The 20,109-nt window shown below is 38.9% G+C and overlaps 1 protein-coding gene across 18 annotated transcripts in view; it reads left to right on the top strand.

Moving 5' to 3' along the window:
- The window catches only part of DIXDC1 (DIX domain containing 1), an 88,164-nt gene extending 68,719 nt beyond the window's left edge, over window positions 1–19,445 (top strand). For 7 of the 18 annotated variants that reach the window (XM_077112947.1, XM_077112948.1, XM_077112952.1 and 4 more), the window contains 9 exons: window positions 88–141; window positions 611–703; window positions 783–854; window positions 2,530–2,619; window positions 2,971–3,132; window positions 8,404–8,470; window positions 11,649–11,754; window positions 14,137–14,245; window positions 15,006–16,023. In XM_077112947.1, the coding sequence (XP_076969062.1) occupies window positions 88–141; window positions 611–703; window positions 783–854; window positions 2,530–2,619; window positions 2,971–3,132; window positions 8,404–8,470; window positions 11,649–11,754; window positions 14,137–14,245; window positions 15,006–15,119 (867 nt within the window). In that variant the 3' untranslated portion in view covers window positions 15,120–16,023. The other 11 variants (XM_077112950.1, XM_077112940.1, XM_077112958.1 and 8 more) reach the window with 7 other exon arrangements.
- The last annotated feature ends 664 nt before the right edge of the window (window positions 19,446–20,109 follow it).

The following is a 20,109-nucleotide window of genomic DNA, read 5'->3' as shown; positions in this document are numbered from 1 at the left end:
TCAACTCTTTGCTAAGCAGCTGGTTTCCTAGTGGGGTTCATAGACAATACTTCTGTGCTAGTGAATTCTCTCTGATCCTTCTTGCAGGTGGATCTGCAGAGGAAGCTAGATGAGAGGAACCGACTCTTGGGAGAATATAAAGTAAGAAGAAACATCAGTTTGGAAATGATTTCCATCTGCCCTTTTATGAATAGCTTGATTGTTGCCCATTGTTGCTGTTGCTCAAAGAGCACTTAAGTATCCTGTTTTCTTCTTTGTTTTCTGCAAGGAAATCTTTTTTTATGTTTCCTTAATTCACTAACTCTAATAAATAGCATGGCTAAGAGATGGAGCACAGAACTAGGAGTCTGGAAACCTGAGTTAGTGGTCCCCCTGCAAATGGTAGTTCCCTTCTTCCTTACCCTTCTAATAATCCTTTGTTTATTGGAAGATTAATAAACAAATTAATGTAAGATTATTATGGCATGTAATGTCTTCCTGATAGAGCTTTAGGAAAGGACTGTTTACCCAGAGGCTCTACTTTACTCAGGTGGAAATTGCATCGCAAAGGGTGGAGTACTCCATGCCCTTGGTCTTGCCACACATCTGAAAACTCTTATCTCCATTGCAGAAAGATCTGGGGCAGAAGGACCGCCTTCTTCAGCAGCACCAGGTCAAGTTGGAAGAAGCACTCCGGAAACTCTCCGAAGCCAGTTACCAGCAGGTGAGAACAATTGAGCTACATATTTTTCTGTACCCTTGGACTGAAAAAATCTTTTTTTGATTTAGTCTCTCTTTTGCAGGTAGATCTAGAGCGGGAGCTGGAACACAAAGATGTCCTCTTGGCTCACTGTATGAAAAGAGAGGCAGAGGAGGTAACAAACATGTCCCTGCCATGTTTACAAGAGCAAAGAGGGAGATTCTGTTTCTGATTCAGAGCTGAAAGAAGACGAGGTCATTGTTCAGTTTGTTAGGATGTTGTATGTTGAGGTGGGTAAGAGTGCAGATTCCAGAATAGGAAACTACTCTGGTTTCAAATTCTAGCTTTACCACTTACACATTGTGTGACCTTGAGTGAGTGGCTTCACTTCTGAACCTTAAAAATAAGGTTCATTGGGAAAATGGAAATAGTTTTTTTCTTCTTGTTTCTTGCCCTGCCTGTATGATGCCTTTTTTTCCCCCTTAGGAGGGTCTACTTAGGTATTATAGACCCCAGCCAGATTTTCCCAGACCACACTGGCCTCCTCTCAGGAGGAAAGAGTCATTTGCTTCAGTTTTCCCTGAGAGTGAGACCCAGCAGGTTGAAAGACTTTCCTATGAAGCCTCTGGATTCCATTTTTCCTATGCTGCCCAGTATGTGGCGCTTGTCTGCCTGCGGGTCCCACCAGCATAGGGTGATGTGACCTTTAACTTCAGCTGACTCTCCCTGCTGGGGGCATGGTGGAGACAGAGGAGAGGTTGTAGGCTGGTTTTAATCGCTTCACTTTTCCAGACCCTGAGGTCTGAATTCCTTGAGGAAGGGAATCCACCTGAGCTGGGCCCCACACCTCTCCTGGGGAAGGCACAGGCTCCAGACAAACACTCAAACGAGCTTAATACTGCCTATGCCTGGGGCAGTTGAAGCCCAAGAAGCCTTGTAGCTGTATCTGAAGAGTAGTCAAGCTATAAAAACACAGCCACAAAAAAGAAAAAGAAAAATCCTTTTCAGAGCAGGACCCCTGTTCCTCGAGTTTGCCAATCAGGAGCTTAAGTTGGTACATATTCTGTGTATCTCCAGGTCCTATGTGCCCCCTCCTTTCCCTCAGGGCCTAGACCTTTTCAAATCCATAAAAACCTCTGTTTTTTTTTTTCTTTTCTTTTCCTGTCAGCCCTGCACCAGTTCAAAAACCAGCGACCTCTGCTTTTACTCCAGGTTCAGCTGAGCTGGGGACCTATTTTTAGCAGGCAGAATTAGTTAATTAATTCCACAATTGGAGCTTGGTTGCACTTAGCCCCTGCCACTGGTGAAGTCTCTTTCCTTTCCCCTCTGGGAAGCAGCCTGTGGGGGAGGGGCTCCGGCCACTGTGGCTTGGGGAACTCACGGTTCTGGGGGGGGCTCGCAGCCGGTCCAGCTGGTCCAGAGTGGTGTACACTGTGTGTCTGGTCACTGACATGGACCCAGCAGTTCTGTATAGTGTTCCTGGCTATTTCATCTTGGCTCCTTTTATTATCTTTTTATTACTGAAGCAAAGGTAGGTGGTGCTGGTGCAGTATTGCAACTCTTCTCACAAATGTGAGGTCCTCCAGTGGCCACAGCAGGAGGTGTGTTGGGGGCTGTCAGCTGAATTTTCCACTTCATTCATTCAGCATGTCAGGTGCTGCAACTATAGCAGTGGACAAAAGGGGAAAACATCTTTGCCCTCATTAAGCTTACCTTTTGATAGAAAGAGGTCTTAAACAAAATAATTATATATAGGAAGTGATGAATGTAAAGAAGAAAATTAAGACAGGATATTTATCTTGGCTTGGAATTCTCTCCTAAAGCAAGCATCCTTTTTCTTGTTGCTATAGGTAACCAACTACAACAGTCACAACTCTCAAAGCAATGGTTTTCACCTACCAATGGCAGGAAAAGGAGCTGCTTCCTTCACTCACAGAGGGGTAGGTTCTTAGGATTTGGGTATAGACCTACCATGTCTAGCTGAAACCAGGAGAGTACCCCAGCCCCATCACAAGTAACTTAGGCCTTTCGTATTCCATTTCCCCAATTCTAGCATCTGTTGAGTGTGTAGAGATGGGAAACATTTGTTATTCTTCAGAATTATGAATTAGTGGGCAAACAAATGACCTACTTCTGTGGAAGAAAGTTTTCTACAGTCAGCTCCCACCCTGCCCCAAATAAAAGATCTGTCCTGAAACTCTCTGTCCTGAATCTTCTTAAACCCAGCAGTGGGGTCCTGGTTAATATTATGGCACTGTGCCATGCCAGTATCACCTTGTTTTTGCCCACAGACCAGTGACCTGCAGCTTGTTCGTGATGCTTTACGCAGCCTGCGCAACAGCTTCAGTGGCCATGACCCTCAGCACCACACCATCGACAGTTTGGAGCAGGGCATCTCCAGCCTCATGGAGCGCATGCATGCTGTGGAGACCCAGAAGAAACAAGAAAGAAGGGTGTGCCTCTTTCTATCGTGTCTCTCTATTTAGACAAGATCTTGAGGGGACTTGGCATTATGAGTTTTAATTTAGTTGAAGGCTGTTTTAAAAGATGTAAGATCCTATTGAACGTTGCAGTTGTTTTTCTCTCTGGTTTTCTCCTTAGTGGAGCTGACTATTCATCATGATATGATAATCCAGGGGAGGAGTTAGTGATAATTAAAAAAAAACAAACATTTTTTATTGTTATATTTAACAGTATGTACAAAGAAAAGAAAAAAGAGCAATGATTTTCAAGGTACACTTCAACAAGTAGAAAAATAACCAGTAAACACTCTCTCACCAAATAGAAAATCCAAACCTCCCCTTAACTCTTGTCCATCCCCCCATTATTTACACCTGGTGTTGCTGTGGCTTTACAGTAAGTTTTAAATTTGGGGAGTGTTAATCCTTCTACTTCTTTTTTAGGATGCTTTTAGCTATTTGGGGTCTCTTTCCCTTCCAGATGAATTTGGTAACTAGCTTTTCCAAGTCTTCTAAGTAGGTTGTTGGAATATTCATTGCTATTGGATTGAATCTGTAGATTAATTTAGATAGAATTGACATTTTAACGATATTTAACCTTCCTATCCATGAGCAGGAAATGTCTTTTCACCTATTTAGATCTTTGATTTCTTTTAGCAATGTTAGGTAGTTTTCTGTGTACAAGTCCTTTACATCCCTAGTTAAGTTCATTCCTAGATACTTGATCTTTTAGTTGCTATTTTGAATGGAATTTTTCCATAATTGGCTCCTGGAGTTAGATCATTGCTTATGTATAGAAATATTACTGATTTTTGCACATTAATTTTATATCCTGCCACCTTGCTGAATTTATTAGCTCAAGTAATTTTGTTGTAGATTTTGTTGTAGATTACTTTATTAGCAAAAGTAATTTTGTTGTAGTTTTTCCAAATACAGTTTCATGTCATCTGCAAATAAAGGGTTTTACTTCTTCCTTTCCAATTTGGATGCCTTTTATTTCTTTTTCCTGCCTGATTGCTCTCGCTAGAACTTCAAGTACAGTGTTGAATAATAGTTGGTCACAGTGGGCATCCTTGTCTCATTCCCGATTTTAGAGGTAAAGCTTTCAGTCTCTCTTCATTGAATATGATGCTGGTTTATAAAGACCTATTTTGTGCCCCAGCAAATGATCTGTCCTGGAGAATCTTCCATGAGCACTAGAAAAGAATGTATATTCTGGTATTTTGGGTATAACTATCTATATATATCTATTAGGTCTAATTCATTAATCAAATTAAGTTCTCTATTCCTTGCCGATCCTTTGTCTGATTATTCTGTCTATAGAGGAGAGTGGTGTATTGAAGTCTTCTGCTACTATTGTTGATATGTCTATTGCTCCCTTCGGTTTTGCCAATGTTTGTTTCATGTACTTTGGACCTTTTTTTTTTTTAATTAAAGCAAACACATTCTTACCATATGATCATTCCATTCTGCATATATAATCAGTAACTCACAATATCATCACATAGTTGTGTATTCATCATCGTCATTTCTTAGAACATTTGTATCAATTCAGAAAAAGAAATAAAAAGAAAACAGAAAAAAATTCATACATACCATACTCCTTACTCTTCCCTTTCATTGATCACTAGCATTTCAATCTACTAAATTTATTTTATAATTTATTCCCCCTATTATTTATTTATTTTTAATCCATATGCTTTATTTGTCTGTTGATACTGTGGAGCTTTTTGATTGGGGGTGTAAGCATTTTAAGATTGTTATTTCTTCTTGGTGACTTGTCCCTTTTATTAATAGTAGTGTCCTTTTTTGTCTCTTAGCCATAATGATGTCTTTACATTTAAAATCTATTTTGTCTGATATTAGTATAGCTTCTCCTGCTTTCTTTTGATTACAGCTTGCGTGGAACATCTTTTCCCATCCTTTCACTTCAGATCTATTTGTATCTTTGTGTCTAAGACGAGTCTTTTGAAAGTAGCATATAGCTGGATTATATTTCTTAATCCATTATGCCACTCTGTATCTTTTAATTGGTAAATTTAGTCTGTTAACATTCAAAGTTATTAGTGTAAAGGCCTTTCTTGAATCTACCATCTTGTCCTTTGAATTTTGTCAGATCTATATATTATAATCCCTCTTTCTCTTTTTTATCCTCTAAGTTACTCTTACTGATATTCTTCAGTGCTGTGCCCTCCTCCAGATCTCCCTCTCCTGTCTTTTTTTTTTTTTTTTTTCGGCCCCCAGACTCCCTTTAGTATTTCTTGTAGGGCTGATCTCTTGTTGACAGATTCTTTCAGCATTTGTTTGTCTGTAAAAATTTTAATCTCTCCTTCATTTTGAAGGACAGTTTGGAGGGTACAGTATTCTTGGTTGGAAGTTTCCATGCCTTCTTGCCTCCGTAGTGCCAGTTGAGTAGTAAGAATTTATTCTTACATAGTTTCCCTTGTATGTAGTAGATTGTTTTTCTCTTGCTGCTTTCAGGATTTTCTGCTTCTTTTCAGAATTTGACAAACTTATTAGTATGTGTCTTGGGAGCCCTCTTTGGATTTATTCTATTTGGAGTTTGTTGGGCTTCTTTGATTTGCATATTTATGTCCTTTATAAGAGTTGAGAAATTTTCCCCCATTATATTCTCAATTAATCTTCCTAGCCCTTTACTTTTCTGTTCTCCTTCTGGAATAGCATGATTCTTATATTTGTGTACTTTGTTTTGTTCATCATTTCCTTGAGATCCATTTGAAGGTTTTCCATCTTTTTTGCTATTTGCTCTTTTGTGTGTTCAGAATCAGTTGTCCTGTCTTCTAGTTCACTTAATCTTTCTTTTGTCTCTTCAAATCTGCTGTTTTGTGTCTCTAGTATATCTTTGATTTGGTCTAAGCAATTTTAATCTCTGTGATATATGTTGCTTTTCTATTTATTCTTTCAGATTTCTCTTTATGTTCTTCTAGTGTCTTCTTGATCTCCTTTATGTCATTAGCCATCCTGTTGATTTTATTTAGATTTATATGAACAACTTTGATTAGTTGTTCCAAAGTCTGTGTCTCCTCTGGTGTTTTAAGTTGGTCATTAGGCTGGGCTATATCTGCATTTGATTGCTTAGTGATCTTCTGTTGCCTTTGAGGAATGTAAATATCTTGATAGGGTTATTTTGGTTATTGATTTCCTTCAGTAGTCTAAAGCTTTGTATTTGTGGGATGGATGTGGAGCAGAATGTGGGGCATAACAGAGCAGTGATAGGTTGCAGTGCAAGTATAGGCATGGGTCAGGGATGCTGTACTGGTGCCTGTGATCCTGGAATGCAGGTCATGGGGTTATGGAGGTGCCGTGTTGGTTGGGGCCTTGGGGGTGGGGTGTCTCTCAGGCAGACCTTGGAGCAAGGTGTAGCATGGGGGATACAGGTAGGGCACGGCAGGAGGAGGATGGGTGGCTGAGAAGATACATGGGGTCTGGTGTGTAGGCAGGATGTGGGTATTAGGGTATGGGGTAGGTGGCACAGAGGTCAGGGCTCAGGTGTGTCCTTGCACAGGGGAAGGGTTCCAGAGGACCCAGAATGCAGAAGTATGAGTGTGTAGGGGCAGGGCACAGGTCGTGGGCGTTGCCAGATCTGGATCATTGGCAGTTGATGTCGGGTGGGTGGGGCTCTGATTGTAGTCCACGGTGTGGGGAGGGTGAGTTTGGTGCAGGGGTACACATGAAGGGGGGCCTGTGTAGCATCTGTCTGATGTGGAAGCAGGGCTCTTGTGCTAGGAAGTAGGGCAAGGGTGTGAGGCAGGGGGTTGGGGTGCAGGGGTGAAAAGGCTGGTGCATGGATGCATGGGCACCAGGCAGGGCGGGTGTGGCTGTGCATTTGCGTGGGTCTGTGGGCCAGGGCCCTGGTGTGCACTTGCACAGATGTGTGGGCCAGGGCCCTGGTGTGCACTTGCACAGATGTGTGGGCCAGGGCCCTGGTGTGCATGGGTTGAGGACCTGCTGTGCATATGCTCAGAGCTTGGGGCAGTGGTCCGTGGTTGAGCCTGCATGGGCTGGGGGTAGGTGTGGCCGGAATGCACAGGTCAGTGCTTGCCCAGAGCTGGAGGGGGGGGTGTGTGTGTGTGTGTGTGACAGCTGTGTGTGTGTATATGAATCTGGGATGGCTTTACACTGATGTGGATGTATACAGAGCTGGTGGGGGTCGTGCGGGGTGGGGTGGCAGGACTCCATGGACTGGGGGCGGGTGTAGCTGGGGTTGAAGGTGATCTCCAGCCTGGATGCCTTGATGACCACCTGCAGGAGGAGGGTAGGGGAGGTGGGGGTCAGGGGCTGTGTGCAGGTCTCAGGAGGGGTGGGGTAAGACTGTATGCTTGGGCGGGAGAGGTGTGTCGGGCTGTGGCAGGTATGCACGCTGACGCTGACTGGGTAGGGTTGTGGGCAGGGCCATGCAGATTGGGGGGTCAGGATGAGGGGGCTCTTGGAGCATGGTAGAGGAACAGGTGACAGGGTTCAGGAGCTTGGGGTGTGAGGGGAGTTGAGGCTTATAGGCCAACACTGCGTGGGTGAGGGTGGTGTTCAAGGAACTGGCCTTGGCTTACTTCCTTGTCTCTGTCTCCCTGTCTGAGCACTTCTCAGGGCTCCGGGGCTTCCCTTTAGAAAGGGATTTGTCAGGCTGCTTGCACCAGCTAGGCGATCTCCAGTTCTCTGTATCTCAATTCTCCAGCTTTTGCAACCAGAGCTTCCCTATGTGGTATAGAAGACTCTTCCAAGTCACTTATGCCCTGGAATCGCCATCCCAGTTTCTTTCCCATTCCTTCTCTAGCTATTCCTATGATAACTTTTTTCTTAAAAAATTTACATTGTTGTAACATACATACTAATTTAAATTATCCATTTTAACCACCTTCATGTATACAATGCAGTGGTATTAATTACATTTGCAAAGTTTGTTACCATCACCGTGATAATGACTCTTGCTTCTAACAGCTGTATAGCTGTTTAAGGAATGTGAGTCCTGACCCCACAGGGTCTCTCTTTGCTTACTCTCATGCCCCCACCCCCTAAAAAAGCTCTTGGCCCTGACAGTATTCGATGAGATAATATATGAGAAAATGCACTGGAAACTAGAAAGCATTTTATAAATGTGCATTGTTGGGATAAATATGTTCAGTTTTATACACTGTGGAAGAAGATATGGTGAGAGAAGTAACTATTTCAGGTAGACTTATAATTTAAATTTCTTGGTTGAGTTCCCCCAATGATCCTAACCCTTGTGATTTTTGTGTGGCTCCCCAGGTTTGGGGCAAGACCTCCAGAACTGAAGCAGGTAGTGGATACCGGGAGTCCTGGCCCCCTAATTCAAGTGAGTATTCATTATTGCTCAGCAGATTCACCTAGCATATTAGGCAAGACATTTAGTATTTTTCATGCTACTAATATTTTGAGTATAGAATTTTCTTGTAGTCTTTCACTCTTATTTAGTTATATCCAGGACTGTGAGGACACACAACATCACCACCATCACTGGCACCTAAGTGCCAGTTAGCCATGGGTAGGATGCTGTTGATTCCGAAAGACTAAAACATCTTTGGAAAATATACACACTCAAAATATTTACGCTGAACAAAGCAAAATATAAAACAATGAGAACACATACACACACAAGTCACTCTACAGCAGAACAGAAATTTTCCAGTTCTTCAAAGAGGTAAGAAGTTAAATTTCTTTTAGGATTTTTCTTAAACTTTGAATGCTTATTTAGTTTTTGATTTGCAAAATATTTGCACCATCTAATGGCTGTGGCTGGGAAGTTTTAGTTTGACCTGCTTGTTAATTACATTTTCCCTTCTGTTCACTTCAATATATTGGGAATCCATCCTGCCTGGTAATTTCTGTTTTACTTGTTGCTAACCTTTTGGTTTAATAATCTTGCACATTTTCTTAGTTTTTATAATTTATCCAGGTTTATTCTAAAAGTAAATAATAATTTGTAGAAACCAACTAGTAGTAAAAAGCTGACTAAAATCACTGTTGTATGTTACCTATACAGTTCTTAAAACAACATTATAAAATAAAGCCTGAATTAAAACATAAAATATTTTTAAAAATATGGAATATAAAATAATTTTTTTGTAAAGTAAATAATATAGCATTCTCAAACCTCTGATCTCAGATCTTTTTCCTCTTGGGTGAAATATAAATGCTGTAAATGAAACAAATTATTTTAATCAAAAATTTATTTCAGTTGCTTTTCTAGCATTGCTTTAAAATATTCATTTCTGTTTTCTTTGAGGGGATTTTTTAAATCTTCTTATCATACTCTAGTACTTTCTAGGTTAGGGTAAACTGCCAGAGTAGATAGGACTAAGTATTTGGAAATTCTCTTTCAAAAATTCTGATTCCTCTCTCACTGGAAGAATTCTCTCATGCATATGCAGTACTTATTCAAAATACTATAAATAAATTCACAGCTGTTTATAAACCAGGGTCTTACTCTATAGCTTCCAGTGTTATCTACGCAGACAAGCTGAGATGCCTCTCATCTGAAGATAGAAGAGCCCCTTCAGCTCTGCTAGCCCACTTGCTGCTGACTTATTTCTCTTATTGCCCTACATTAAACTTCTTGAAGCAATAGTTTGCATTTGCTCTGTTCTTCCTCACTACTCAACCTATTACAGTTTGATTTATGCCCAGTTACTCCACTTAGTGTTGTTTCTGTAAATTCGTGTTGACTTTCTCTTTGCCAAATCAAGTGGTTACTTTTCAAACCTTACCTTTCATTAACTTTTCAAAAACATTTACTGTTCTTCACAAGTCTGTCTTTGGAAGCATTCTTTTCCTTTAGCATTAATGCCAGCCGGGTATTCATTCAACTCATATTTTTGATCATCTATTTTGAACCTATGTTAAACACTGATGATAGAGAGACGAACAAGGTGGACTTGGTATTTGCCCTCATTGGACTTGAAGTTTAGTGTACTAAATACCCCAGTTATCCTTCCATGTTTCTTACTACTAATTTTTCTGAATCTCCTCTTCTTCTCCTTTTCTGTTTAACTCTTAAATGTTGGTGTGCTCTGGGATTCCATTTGAGGCCTAGGCCTTTTCATATTCTCTTTGGGTGTTTTCTCCATCTCCCATGGCTTTAACTACTTTTGTGTGTTGTTTATATTTAAACCTTCATCTCTAATCCCACCTCTTTTCTGAGTCATTTTTTACCTTTCCCTTTTATAGCCTCTAGGTTCAATTTTATCCCAGATCCTAAGACGTTTTCCTTCTAAAGCTCTCTCAGATCCTTCCCTTCTCTGACACTTCATCTTTTGGATTGATGTAGTTGCCTCCTAATAGGAATACTGGTTTCCAGAGTTTCTCCCATCCAATCCATACTTTACTTTGCTGTTAGATTGATTCTAAAATGCCAACCTGATTATACCAATCACATTTAGTATATCCCCATAGTTTGAGACTAATATCTAAATAGAGTTTTAGTCTGACAGAGTTCTTTTTTTTGAAGGATTCTTTTCAAAAGTCATTTCAATTGTATGGCCTTTCTGACTTCTCCTAGGTGAAACTAACCTCTTCATCTTTAGCTATCCCATATAGTTTGTACAAATCTGATTTTAGATGTTGTAATTATTTGTAGTCAGTCTGTCGTATGTCCAAGACTATAAACTCTTTGAGTATAAGGACTAAATATAGTTGATTTTTGTACTCTCAAAATCTAACATATAGAAAGTGCTCAATAAATGTTTGTTGAATGAATGAATGAATCTTAATATACACTTCAATGCTAAAATGAATTTTCTCTTATTCAATAAATATTTATTAAACAACCACTGTGTTGTGCCAAGGACTGGAGTCACGGGAACATCATAGCCTTGTGGGTGAATGTGTAAAACTGTAGAAGGCCCAGAATGGAATGCTGCGGAGAACCAACATGTAAGGCATAGACAGAAAAAGAAGCTCTAAAAGGAGACTTGTTGAATGTAAGCTGAAGATTCTACATAGCTAAGGATAAGGTAGATCTTGTTTCTTTTACACTGAAAGCAGCAATCATCTTGGGATCTTAATTTATAAGATTACATTGCTCCAATAGTTATTGTTCCTATTCGTTTCTCCTTTCCTAAATTACTTGAGTATTCTGTACTAATGTCCTCCAAAATCTCCATGTTGATAGTCTGCAGCTCCTGCTGTGTTTCCACTCTGCTTTGGCTGAAATTTTGCCAGGCTTCTTTGTCCTCCTTTGACCTTCAGTAACAATGCCTGTCAGAGCAGTTGATGTTCCCTTGCTGGAAGGACTTGGAATGAATGAAGAATGATACTCCTAGTGATGCTGTCCATGTCTGAAGCCTCTCTTGGTTGTGCCCACATGGATGACATCCTGTGGATCACACCCTGTGGACGTTGTCTTTGTCAGGGTTTGAAAGCTGTGTGGTGACCTCAAGCAACTTCATTCTCTCAGGACATTTTGAATAACTGAAATGAGGAGTGGTTTGGAGTAAATTCCATGTTGTGACCAAAAAGTCTATCTCTGATTTCAGAGTTGCCTCACTCACAGAGTTCTCCAGTTATCAGCAGCGCCTGCACTAAAGTGCTCTATTTCACTGACCGGTCACTTACTCCCTTCATGGTTAATATACCAAAGAGGTAAGATGCTGGATTCATTATTTCTCTGAAAAAAATGAAGGGAAACCAAACTAAGGTGGCCCTCTGACCAGCTGAAGGTATTTGGAAAGCAATATGGTACAATGGGAAGAGCATAGAATGTAAGGATTCTAGTTCCTGCTCTGTCACCAGTGAGTTGCATAAGCATCACAGGTCATCATCTACTGCTAGGTTCAGATATAATAATAGTACTTCCAAACTGATAACTATGTACTTTTGCTCCAAATTTAGAAAAGCAGCTTTTTTAAGTGCTCAAATAGCTCCTGCCTTTCAATTAGAGATAAGAATAAAGCCAATCAGGTCAGGACTAAGGTAAATCAGAATAATATAAAGTTAGGAGGACATTATATATTTTAGAGCTTCACTTACTGTATGAAACCAAAGGAAGAGAGGTTTATTTTGTCCGAAACTTAAAACAGTCTAACTCAGCCTGTCTAGATAGCTCTTTTTAAACAACTCAAATACATAATGGAAATGAGGGCTTGTAATTCTGTATAGCTTAATGTAACATCTGGATATGTCCCAGTGTATGTGAGCAGATAATTTAAAAGTATTATTAGCAAAGTCCCTTGAAGGATGGGAGAAAACATGGAACTATTAAGTTTTACCACTGGGGAAACCCTAGTTACTGTCTCAAACATTAAGGACTCCCAAGTCAGTATACCAAGCCCTTGATCTTAAGGCTTGTTCTTGTGAAACTTATTTCTGTAGCAGAGAAACTAAGCCTACCTATAGTTATGCCTAAGATTTACTTCCAGAAGACCTCTTATGTTGCTCAGATACGACCTTTCTCTCTCTCTAAGCCCAACTGTGCAAGGAAAATCATTAACTCCCCGTTATGTTGGACATGACATCCAGGAGTGAAAGTCTCCCTGGCAACATGGGACATCACTCCCAGGGATGAGTCTGGCCCTGGTACTGTGGGATTGACAATGCCTTCCTGATCAAAAGGGGGAAAAGAAATGTAACAAAATAAGGTATTAGTGGCTGAGAGAGTTCAAGTAGTCAAGAGGCTATTCTGAAGGCTACTCTTAGTTTCAGCTGCATATTGCTATTTACCATGGTTTGCCAAACCCAACCAAAACCATTCCTGCCAACCTTAAAGAACATCTAGGGCTCTATCTGAGATTCTACAAAGGTTCCATGTGCTATGATTACTTTCTAGAAACCTACTACCTACACATGGTTCCTAGGCTAGATAAGTCTTGAAGTCCAGAGGGGCCACCCTTTCCAAAAGTATCAACTAGTTCCATCCCCCTATCCCATATTATCAACAAGTCTTTCCAACATGAAAAAGTTAGAATGGGCATAGCCTAAATACTCCCTAAAGATTGAGAGAAGGATCAAAGGAGAAGGAGCTACCACAGAAAAGAGGATTTAACAAATGAGTATGACAGTTGAATCATTATATTGATATTTATTTTAGCCTCTAGTGTCTTAGAGCAGCTAAAAGGAAAAACCTAAAATTGGGGAACTGTAACCTATACCAAACTCTGAAATCTGTTCTATAGCTACTTGCTACTTTGAAATTTATTGCTATTTTGTATATATGTTATATTTCACAATAAAAAAATGTTTTTTTAAAAAAAAGCTCCTGCCGATAACCATGGATTGCAGTCTGCACTCCAGGGGCATTATTCATTGATCTTTGTTACTCTTCAGAAATTATAATAATCTCTAGTGAAAATTTATGTTAAAAATCTTCCAAACACTCAGTCAACATATCAGTTAACTTTCCTTCCTAAGGGAAATGGTTTTGTAATCAAAATTTTCAAACTTTGGAACTAACTACCTAGAGAGGTTATAGGATTTCCCTTTCCTAGGGAAAAATCTGCCTATTTCTCTAGGAAGTCTGCCTATTCAATCTGAGTTAGAAGAACTAGGAATATTGTAGCAAAGAAAGAAATCAAGAGAAATTAGACATATTTACACTTGTTCAACAAATTTGATTTTAGAGTCTTATATTTTATTACCAGAGAAAGCTGTGTGGTGACCTCAAGCAACTTCATTCTCTCAGGACATTTTGAATAACTGAAATGAGGAGTGATTTGGAGTAAATTCCATGTTGTGACCAAAAACTCTCTCTCTGATTGCAATCAATGGCTGCTGTTGAAGCAATAAATCTGTTTTAAATTCTAAAATCACCCCATATGTAGTGCCATTTTCATCCCTTAGTGGTGACTGGTTCCCCAACCCTCGGTTGTTTGTGAATCTTCTGCGTTATCAGGGGCAGTGACCTGAAAGGCTGTGCTATTTCTGCATGTAGTTGTTAACTTCAGCATGGGCCTGGATTTAAAGTTAACATCTTATCTTTCCAACCTATTGATTAACAATCTATTTTAGTGCTCTCTTCTTTTGTTGCAGGCTGGGGGAGGTGACACTGAAAGATTTTAAAGCAGCTATTGACCGGGAAGGGAATCACCGGTATCATTTCAAAGCGCTGGATCCGGAGTTTGGCACTGTCAAAGAGGAGGTACAGAGTCTGTGGGGAGTCTGGGCATTAGTAATGGTTGATTTTGAACCCCACAGCCTCCTACTCAAAGGCTAGTGCCCAGAATTACCTGAGTTCTTTAAGCAGGTCAGAGGAATTTCTCAACATCTCAGACCACACTTTGATTAATCTAGATTTAGAAGGTCATGGAATGGCCTTTGAAGGAGATAGATTCTTTAGTTCAAGGACTTTGAACTTTGATGAAGAATGAGGATAGAATTTTTAATTTAAAAAGGATAAGTTTTATTTTGTTAGGGAAAAAAAGAATCTAAACATAATCGACTTTTATGTCCCTTTTTAATCTGTAGCTAATCTTAGAAAACTTCTTTCTGCTTACAGGGAGCAAAATAAACAAACAGGCATGATTATGTGGTGTTAGTTCCTCAGGTGATGAAAATGGATTCCATCTCCTTGAGTATTTTCTCAGCCTGTACTTCTCTTTATAATCCATCTGCCAAATGTAGACAATTTTTTTTCCTGGTAGAGATGTCTGTGTTATGAAGAATTGCAAATACCCTCGTTGTGGTTATAGAATGAAAGAAGTTGGAATAATCAGGATTTTATTTGTAAAGATTCCCTTACTGAAATGTCTTACTAACCCTGTTCTAGTAGTGGCTTAGGAAATGAGCTGAATCAATGAAGAAATGAGAAGAACGGCATCTAAGACACATATTAAGATTGTTCTTTCCCTGTAGAGCTGTATTCCAGTAGCCATGTTTCTTTTTTTTTTTCACATGGGCAGGCACCAAGAGTCAAACCCGGGTCCTCTGGCATGGCAGGCAAGCATTCATGCCTGCTGAGCTACCGTGGCTCACCCGTAGCCATGTTTCTTGAAGATGATTGTATAATGATATAGCTTTTGCAGTGTGACTGTGTGATTGTGAAAACCTTGTGTCTGATGCTTCTTTTATCTACAGTATGGACAGATGAGTAAAAAATATGGATAAAAATAAATAATGGGAACAAATGTTAAAATAAATTGAATAGATTGAAATACTAGTGATCAGTGAAAGGGAGTGGTAAGGGGTATAGGAACAAAAATAGGGGGAACAAAGGTTAAAATATATTGGGTAGTTGGAAATACTAGTGGTCAATGAGAGGGAGGGGTAAGGGGTATGGTATGTATGAATTTTTTCTTTTTTCTTTTTATTTCTTTTTCTGGAGTGATGAACATGTTCTAAGAAATTATCATAATGATAAATATACAACTATGTGATATTGTGAGCCATTGATTTTACACCAAGTATGGAATGTTTGTATGTTAAGAATGTTTGTATTTTTATGTTGTTTTGTCAATAAAAATAAATAAAATAAAAAAGATTGGTCTTTCCAACCTTTTCTTTACAATGCCATGGATCAAAATCTCCCCCTTTCTCATTTTTTATACTTAAACTATTGCTTTCTCCTAAGAAGCCCAAAAGTACTCTTTAATTATTAATTTATTAACTTTTAAAGTTTCTGTCGGTGAAGCAGTGTTATTTTACCATTTGATAGACGTGGAATTAAAAATTCAAAAGAAAGAAAAAACCATGAAAAATATATACACAAACATAAAATAAATATTCACACATATAATAAATACTTATATTTTATACATATATATTAAAAAATACTAGTTACAACTTTAAGGACAAAACCAAAGGGCCATAGGTACTAATCAAAGTTTTCTTCTGTACTTTCTCATTCTTTGTGTTTGAGGTATTATTTTTATCGACAGCAGTTTTCAGTAGGGCTTGTTACCCTACTCTGTAATTTTTTATTACGACTCTTTTTCCTTTCACTAGGTTTTCCACGATGATGATGCCATCCCTGGATGGGAAGGGAAAATTGTAGCCTGGGTGGAAGAAGATCTTGGAGAGAATTAATATGATTATTAGATTGGAGGCTGGAACCTGGTCACTCCCTGGCTGCTTCACTCAGGAAAGAGGACTAAAACGAGAATACACTAAGAAGTTTCTAGTTCATTCTGCCAAAACAAGCTTCTCCAAGTGTGATGGCCGTGGGCCAGTCTGTTTTCTGTGCCTGCCATACCTGGTACTTAAAAATCCCTGTCCTAATGTAGACCATGGGTTCACCTGGAGTTCCTTGTCCATGCACGCAGTGTTTTGTTTTACTCTGAGGACAACAAACCGAAGGCCTTAACTAATGGAAATGGATGATTCTGCCCACATAGGGCATGGCTGCTATTATCTGGAACCTGGGAATTGGATACATCACTCCTGTGTGTTACAATATTATTATAATTGGCCTCAGTGGTTATAGCAGAGTCCCAGCCTTTGTACTCACAGACAAGAAAAAGGTACCAGCTTTTCTGCTTCCTTGCAGTTATTGCAAACCAAGAATAACTCATAAGGCGGTACCAAAGATGAAGGCATGCCCTTCAGTAATCTTTTGGACTGGTCATGGATGGTGCTGAATTGTTGACTGGATGGGAAAAGGGCTGCCCATGTTGTGCTATACTCTTCTCAGAAAAATTAGGACAGACCTTGGGCTGACTCTTGTGTCTTAACTAGTTCTCTGCACCTTGTCCTTTAGCCCACACAGGGCATATTTCATGTACTGCCAGTTTTCTCTGGGGACTCTTAACATTAGAGCCTTTTTTATTCTCACAGCTGATGAACTTTGTGTGTGAAGGAATAAGGAGTGAAAAGCTCCTTAAAATTTCAGGCGGGTATGGAAAGGTGCTGCTACCCATTTCTTCTAGACTTTCTTTCTCTCATGACTTTGTTTAGCCATCAGGCTCATGGAACCTCCTTTGCAGTCAAAAGGAGACAGATCATTAATTTCAGTATTTCTTTGTGATTTATGAGTACTGAGCATGAATTCCTGTTCAGCCCCTCCTCACTTTAAGGCCAGGAGTTATATTCTATTACATATTTAGTCTAGGGTGATCCTTTAGGGCACAATTGAAGCCATGGGGCATGAAGCATGAGTTGTCAATGGCAGGATTGACTGGGTGAAAAAAAACCAGAATCCTTTCTCATATGCAACACTGTCAAGTGTAGAAACTAACAGAAAAGAGTTAAATTTCCAGAGATAGCTTAGTAACTTGGGTTTTCACATTCATCTACCAAGCACCATCAGCTAATCAACCACTATTGTTTCCATATTCCCCAAAGCAATCTGTCTGTGACCACCAGTGTACACTGCCAGCCAGAAGAGTCAGACAGTTCAGTTCTGGGTTTATGACCTGTCTCCAATTCATCTCCTCTTTTCAACCATTTCAACAGATTACTCTTTGGAGTGCTGAGATAACATCTTGTTGTTTTATATAGATGTGTCTTTTTTAAATAGCTCATGTTTGGAGAATTCTTTTATACTTATTTGCTTTTTGTCTGAGAACCATGTCTATTTTTATAACTCGAGTGTGAGTTCTGTATATTCTCACATTCTCTGTAACGTGTCCATTTTCTAGAGAACCCAGTAACTTTTATACAGGCTCTTCTTACCATCCCTTGTGGTTTCAGAACAAGCTTTATTTTATTACAAGGATACTAATGACAACTAATTCCTATTGCAAATCTACCTGCCAACTTTAGTTGTATAGGTAGTTTCATGTAATTCATTTGATTTCTCCTCCAGCAGTCAAAAGTAGCCCAAAAGATATTTTATGTAAGTTTACCTGACCTTCTCACTATTGAAGAATTTCTCCTCAGAAATTATTGGGGAAATTTGGGAAAGTCAGTCACAAGCAAGAGCAATTCATTATGAAAGCAAACTGAAGAAAACAGTATTAGTCTCAGTTTTTAGCCCAGGAAGTTTGGAGAAAATGTCTTCATGTCACCAATTTCTTTGTTGCATGAATTGTAGTGTTTCACTGTAAGACAGCATGAGGGGTTATCAGGTCAAGCTTTGTTATTGTATTTCCAATTCAATTTATCTTGAATGTCTGTCTCTTAAATTGTTTTTTGTCAGTTTCTTTCAACTAAGCCTTATTATTATTATTATTATATGGAATTTTTCAGAGAAAATTAAATCAGAGAAAATTTCCAAGGTCCTCTACCTTATTTGTCTTCTAATCCTTGTGTGTTCTGTGGAAAAGGAGCTGCATGGCCTCAATGCCTCCATAGAAAATGAAAGTTAAGTTCAGAGGACAGAATGAAATCATTTTTCCCCATTAGGTGGTGTGGCCTGAGTAGTGATTAAGCATCCCTCCTGCATGATTTTGCTCTAGTAACTTGTATAAAATGTGTTGGTAGTGGGTACATGGGTGGTTCAGTGGTAGAATGCTCACCTTCCATGCAGGAGACCCGAGTTTGATTTCCGGACCATGCATCTTCACCCCGCAAAAAAAAATATGTTGGTGGCCCTCGTTCAAGTTTTTAAGGGGAGAGGAGTCTTCTGAAGAGGAACACTTATTAATTCATTCTGTATTGAGTCGCCTATTTGAATGCACTGTGTGTGGCTTTATTCTAGGAGGCTTTTTGACTTAATTATAGTATTGTTCCCTATTGGCGTGTGTGTGGAATAGTCCATCCTGCTACTGCTAAAGTTATCTTTCCTTGAGTAAATTATGGAGCTAGAATGTTTATAGAGTTCATAAAATAATTGCTACGCCACTTTAGATTAAAAAGTAAATGATCCTCTCATAAAAACAAGTTTAGTAGAGGGCTTAATCCTTAAAAAGTCTTCATTTATAAACTGAAGACTGTTCTCTCTTCTTGCTCAGTACCCTGAATTAGCAGGTTTGGAACACTCAAGAATTTGGGTTCAATCACTTGGTAATAGTAATTCTACTTACTTTCTAACATTTTGGCTCTTTTTGACCAGGACAGTTGTAAATTAGATAAAATATCTTTATGCTTTATCCAAGAGGACTTGTTCATAAACACTTAGGTTCATAATTATAATTATTTTCTTTCTATTCCATAAAATGAGCATTACGATTGCACATTCCTTCTATTGTCTGAATTTATGTCAGAGATATAGCTTGCTTAAAATACATTTATATGTAAATTTATATTTTCTTAGAAACATGGATGTTTGCAACCATTGCTTTCAAAGAGATTATTACTGTGTATTTTCCTTGTCTTACAATATGTTTTCATGAAGACTGTGTTATACCAGAGGTTTTGGATAATGGTGGTGATAACCAGTTTTTGCTGCCTGTATGTACCAGAGATTTGTGTACTAATTTAAAAAAACAAATAAACTAAGAATAAAATGGAGTTTGCAAACAAAATTTCATTAATCCTCTCCACTTGCTTATCAGTTGAGGATTAATCAATAAAACCATTTACATTTAGTGAAAGTAAATTTCCTCAAGTGCTCTCCCTGGTAGCATGTTTTCTCTCCACTTGAAAGAGTGGAGATAAGAATTACTTAATTGCCACAGATATTTTGCTATTGATATTTCTAATGTAAGCGCAAAGTAGGTTATCTGTTTTAGAATTCATTGACTTAGTACTTCTTTGGAAATTATATATAAATGTGCAAACAATTAAGAACCTGAGGCTATAAGCTATATGACAAAAGTTTCTTATGCAAAAGCAAGCAACATTAACAAAAGACTCAGAAACATGTCTGCCCAAAAGTTAAGTAGGCTTCATTTCACATGTTTTGTATATCTAAATCATTAGCCCTGAATGTTTTCATTTGACTTCCAATTACATATTTCCAATCATTGATTGTTATTTTAATTGGTTTATCCCACCATTATGTTAAAATTAAAAATGTACAAACAACTCAGATTCTTTTGCTTCCAACTATTTCCCCTTTCCATTTACCCACTTTGTATCAGTGATATTGCCATTCAGCGTGTCTCTAGTTCACTCTTTTGAGGTGTAGTCTTCCTTTTCTTTAATTGTTCCCTTTATCCAAACTGTTTAGGGGAGTGCAGGCCTGTT

This window comes from Tamandua tetradactyla, chromosome 8 (assembly GCF_023851605.1).
Source record: "Tamandua tetradactyla isolate mTamTet1 chromosome 8, mTamTet1.pri, whole genome shotgun sequence".
Taxonomy (NCBI): Eukaryota; Metazoa; Chordata; class Mammalia; order Pilosa; family Myrmecophagidae; genus Tamandua; species Tamandua tetradactyla.
This window is presented reverse-complemented; position numbering and strand designations above follow the sequence as displayed.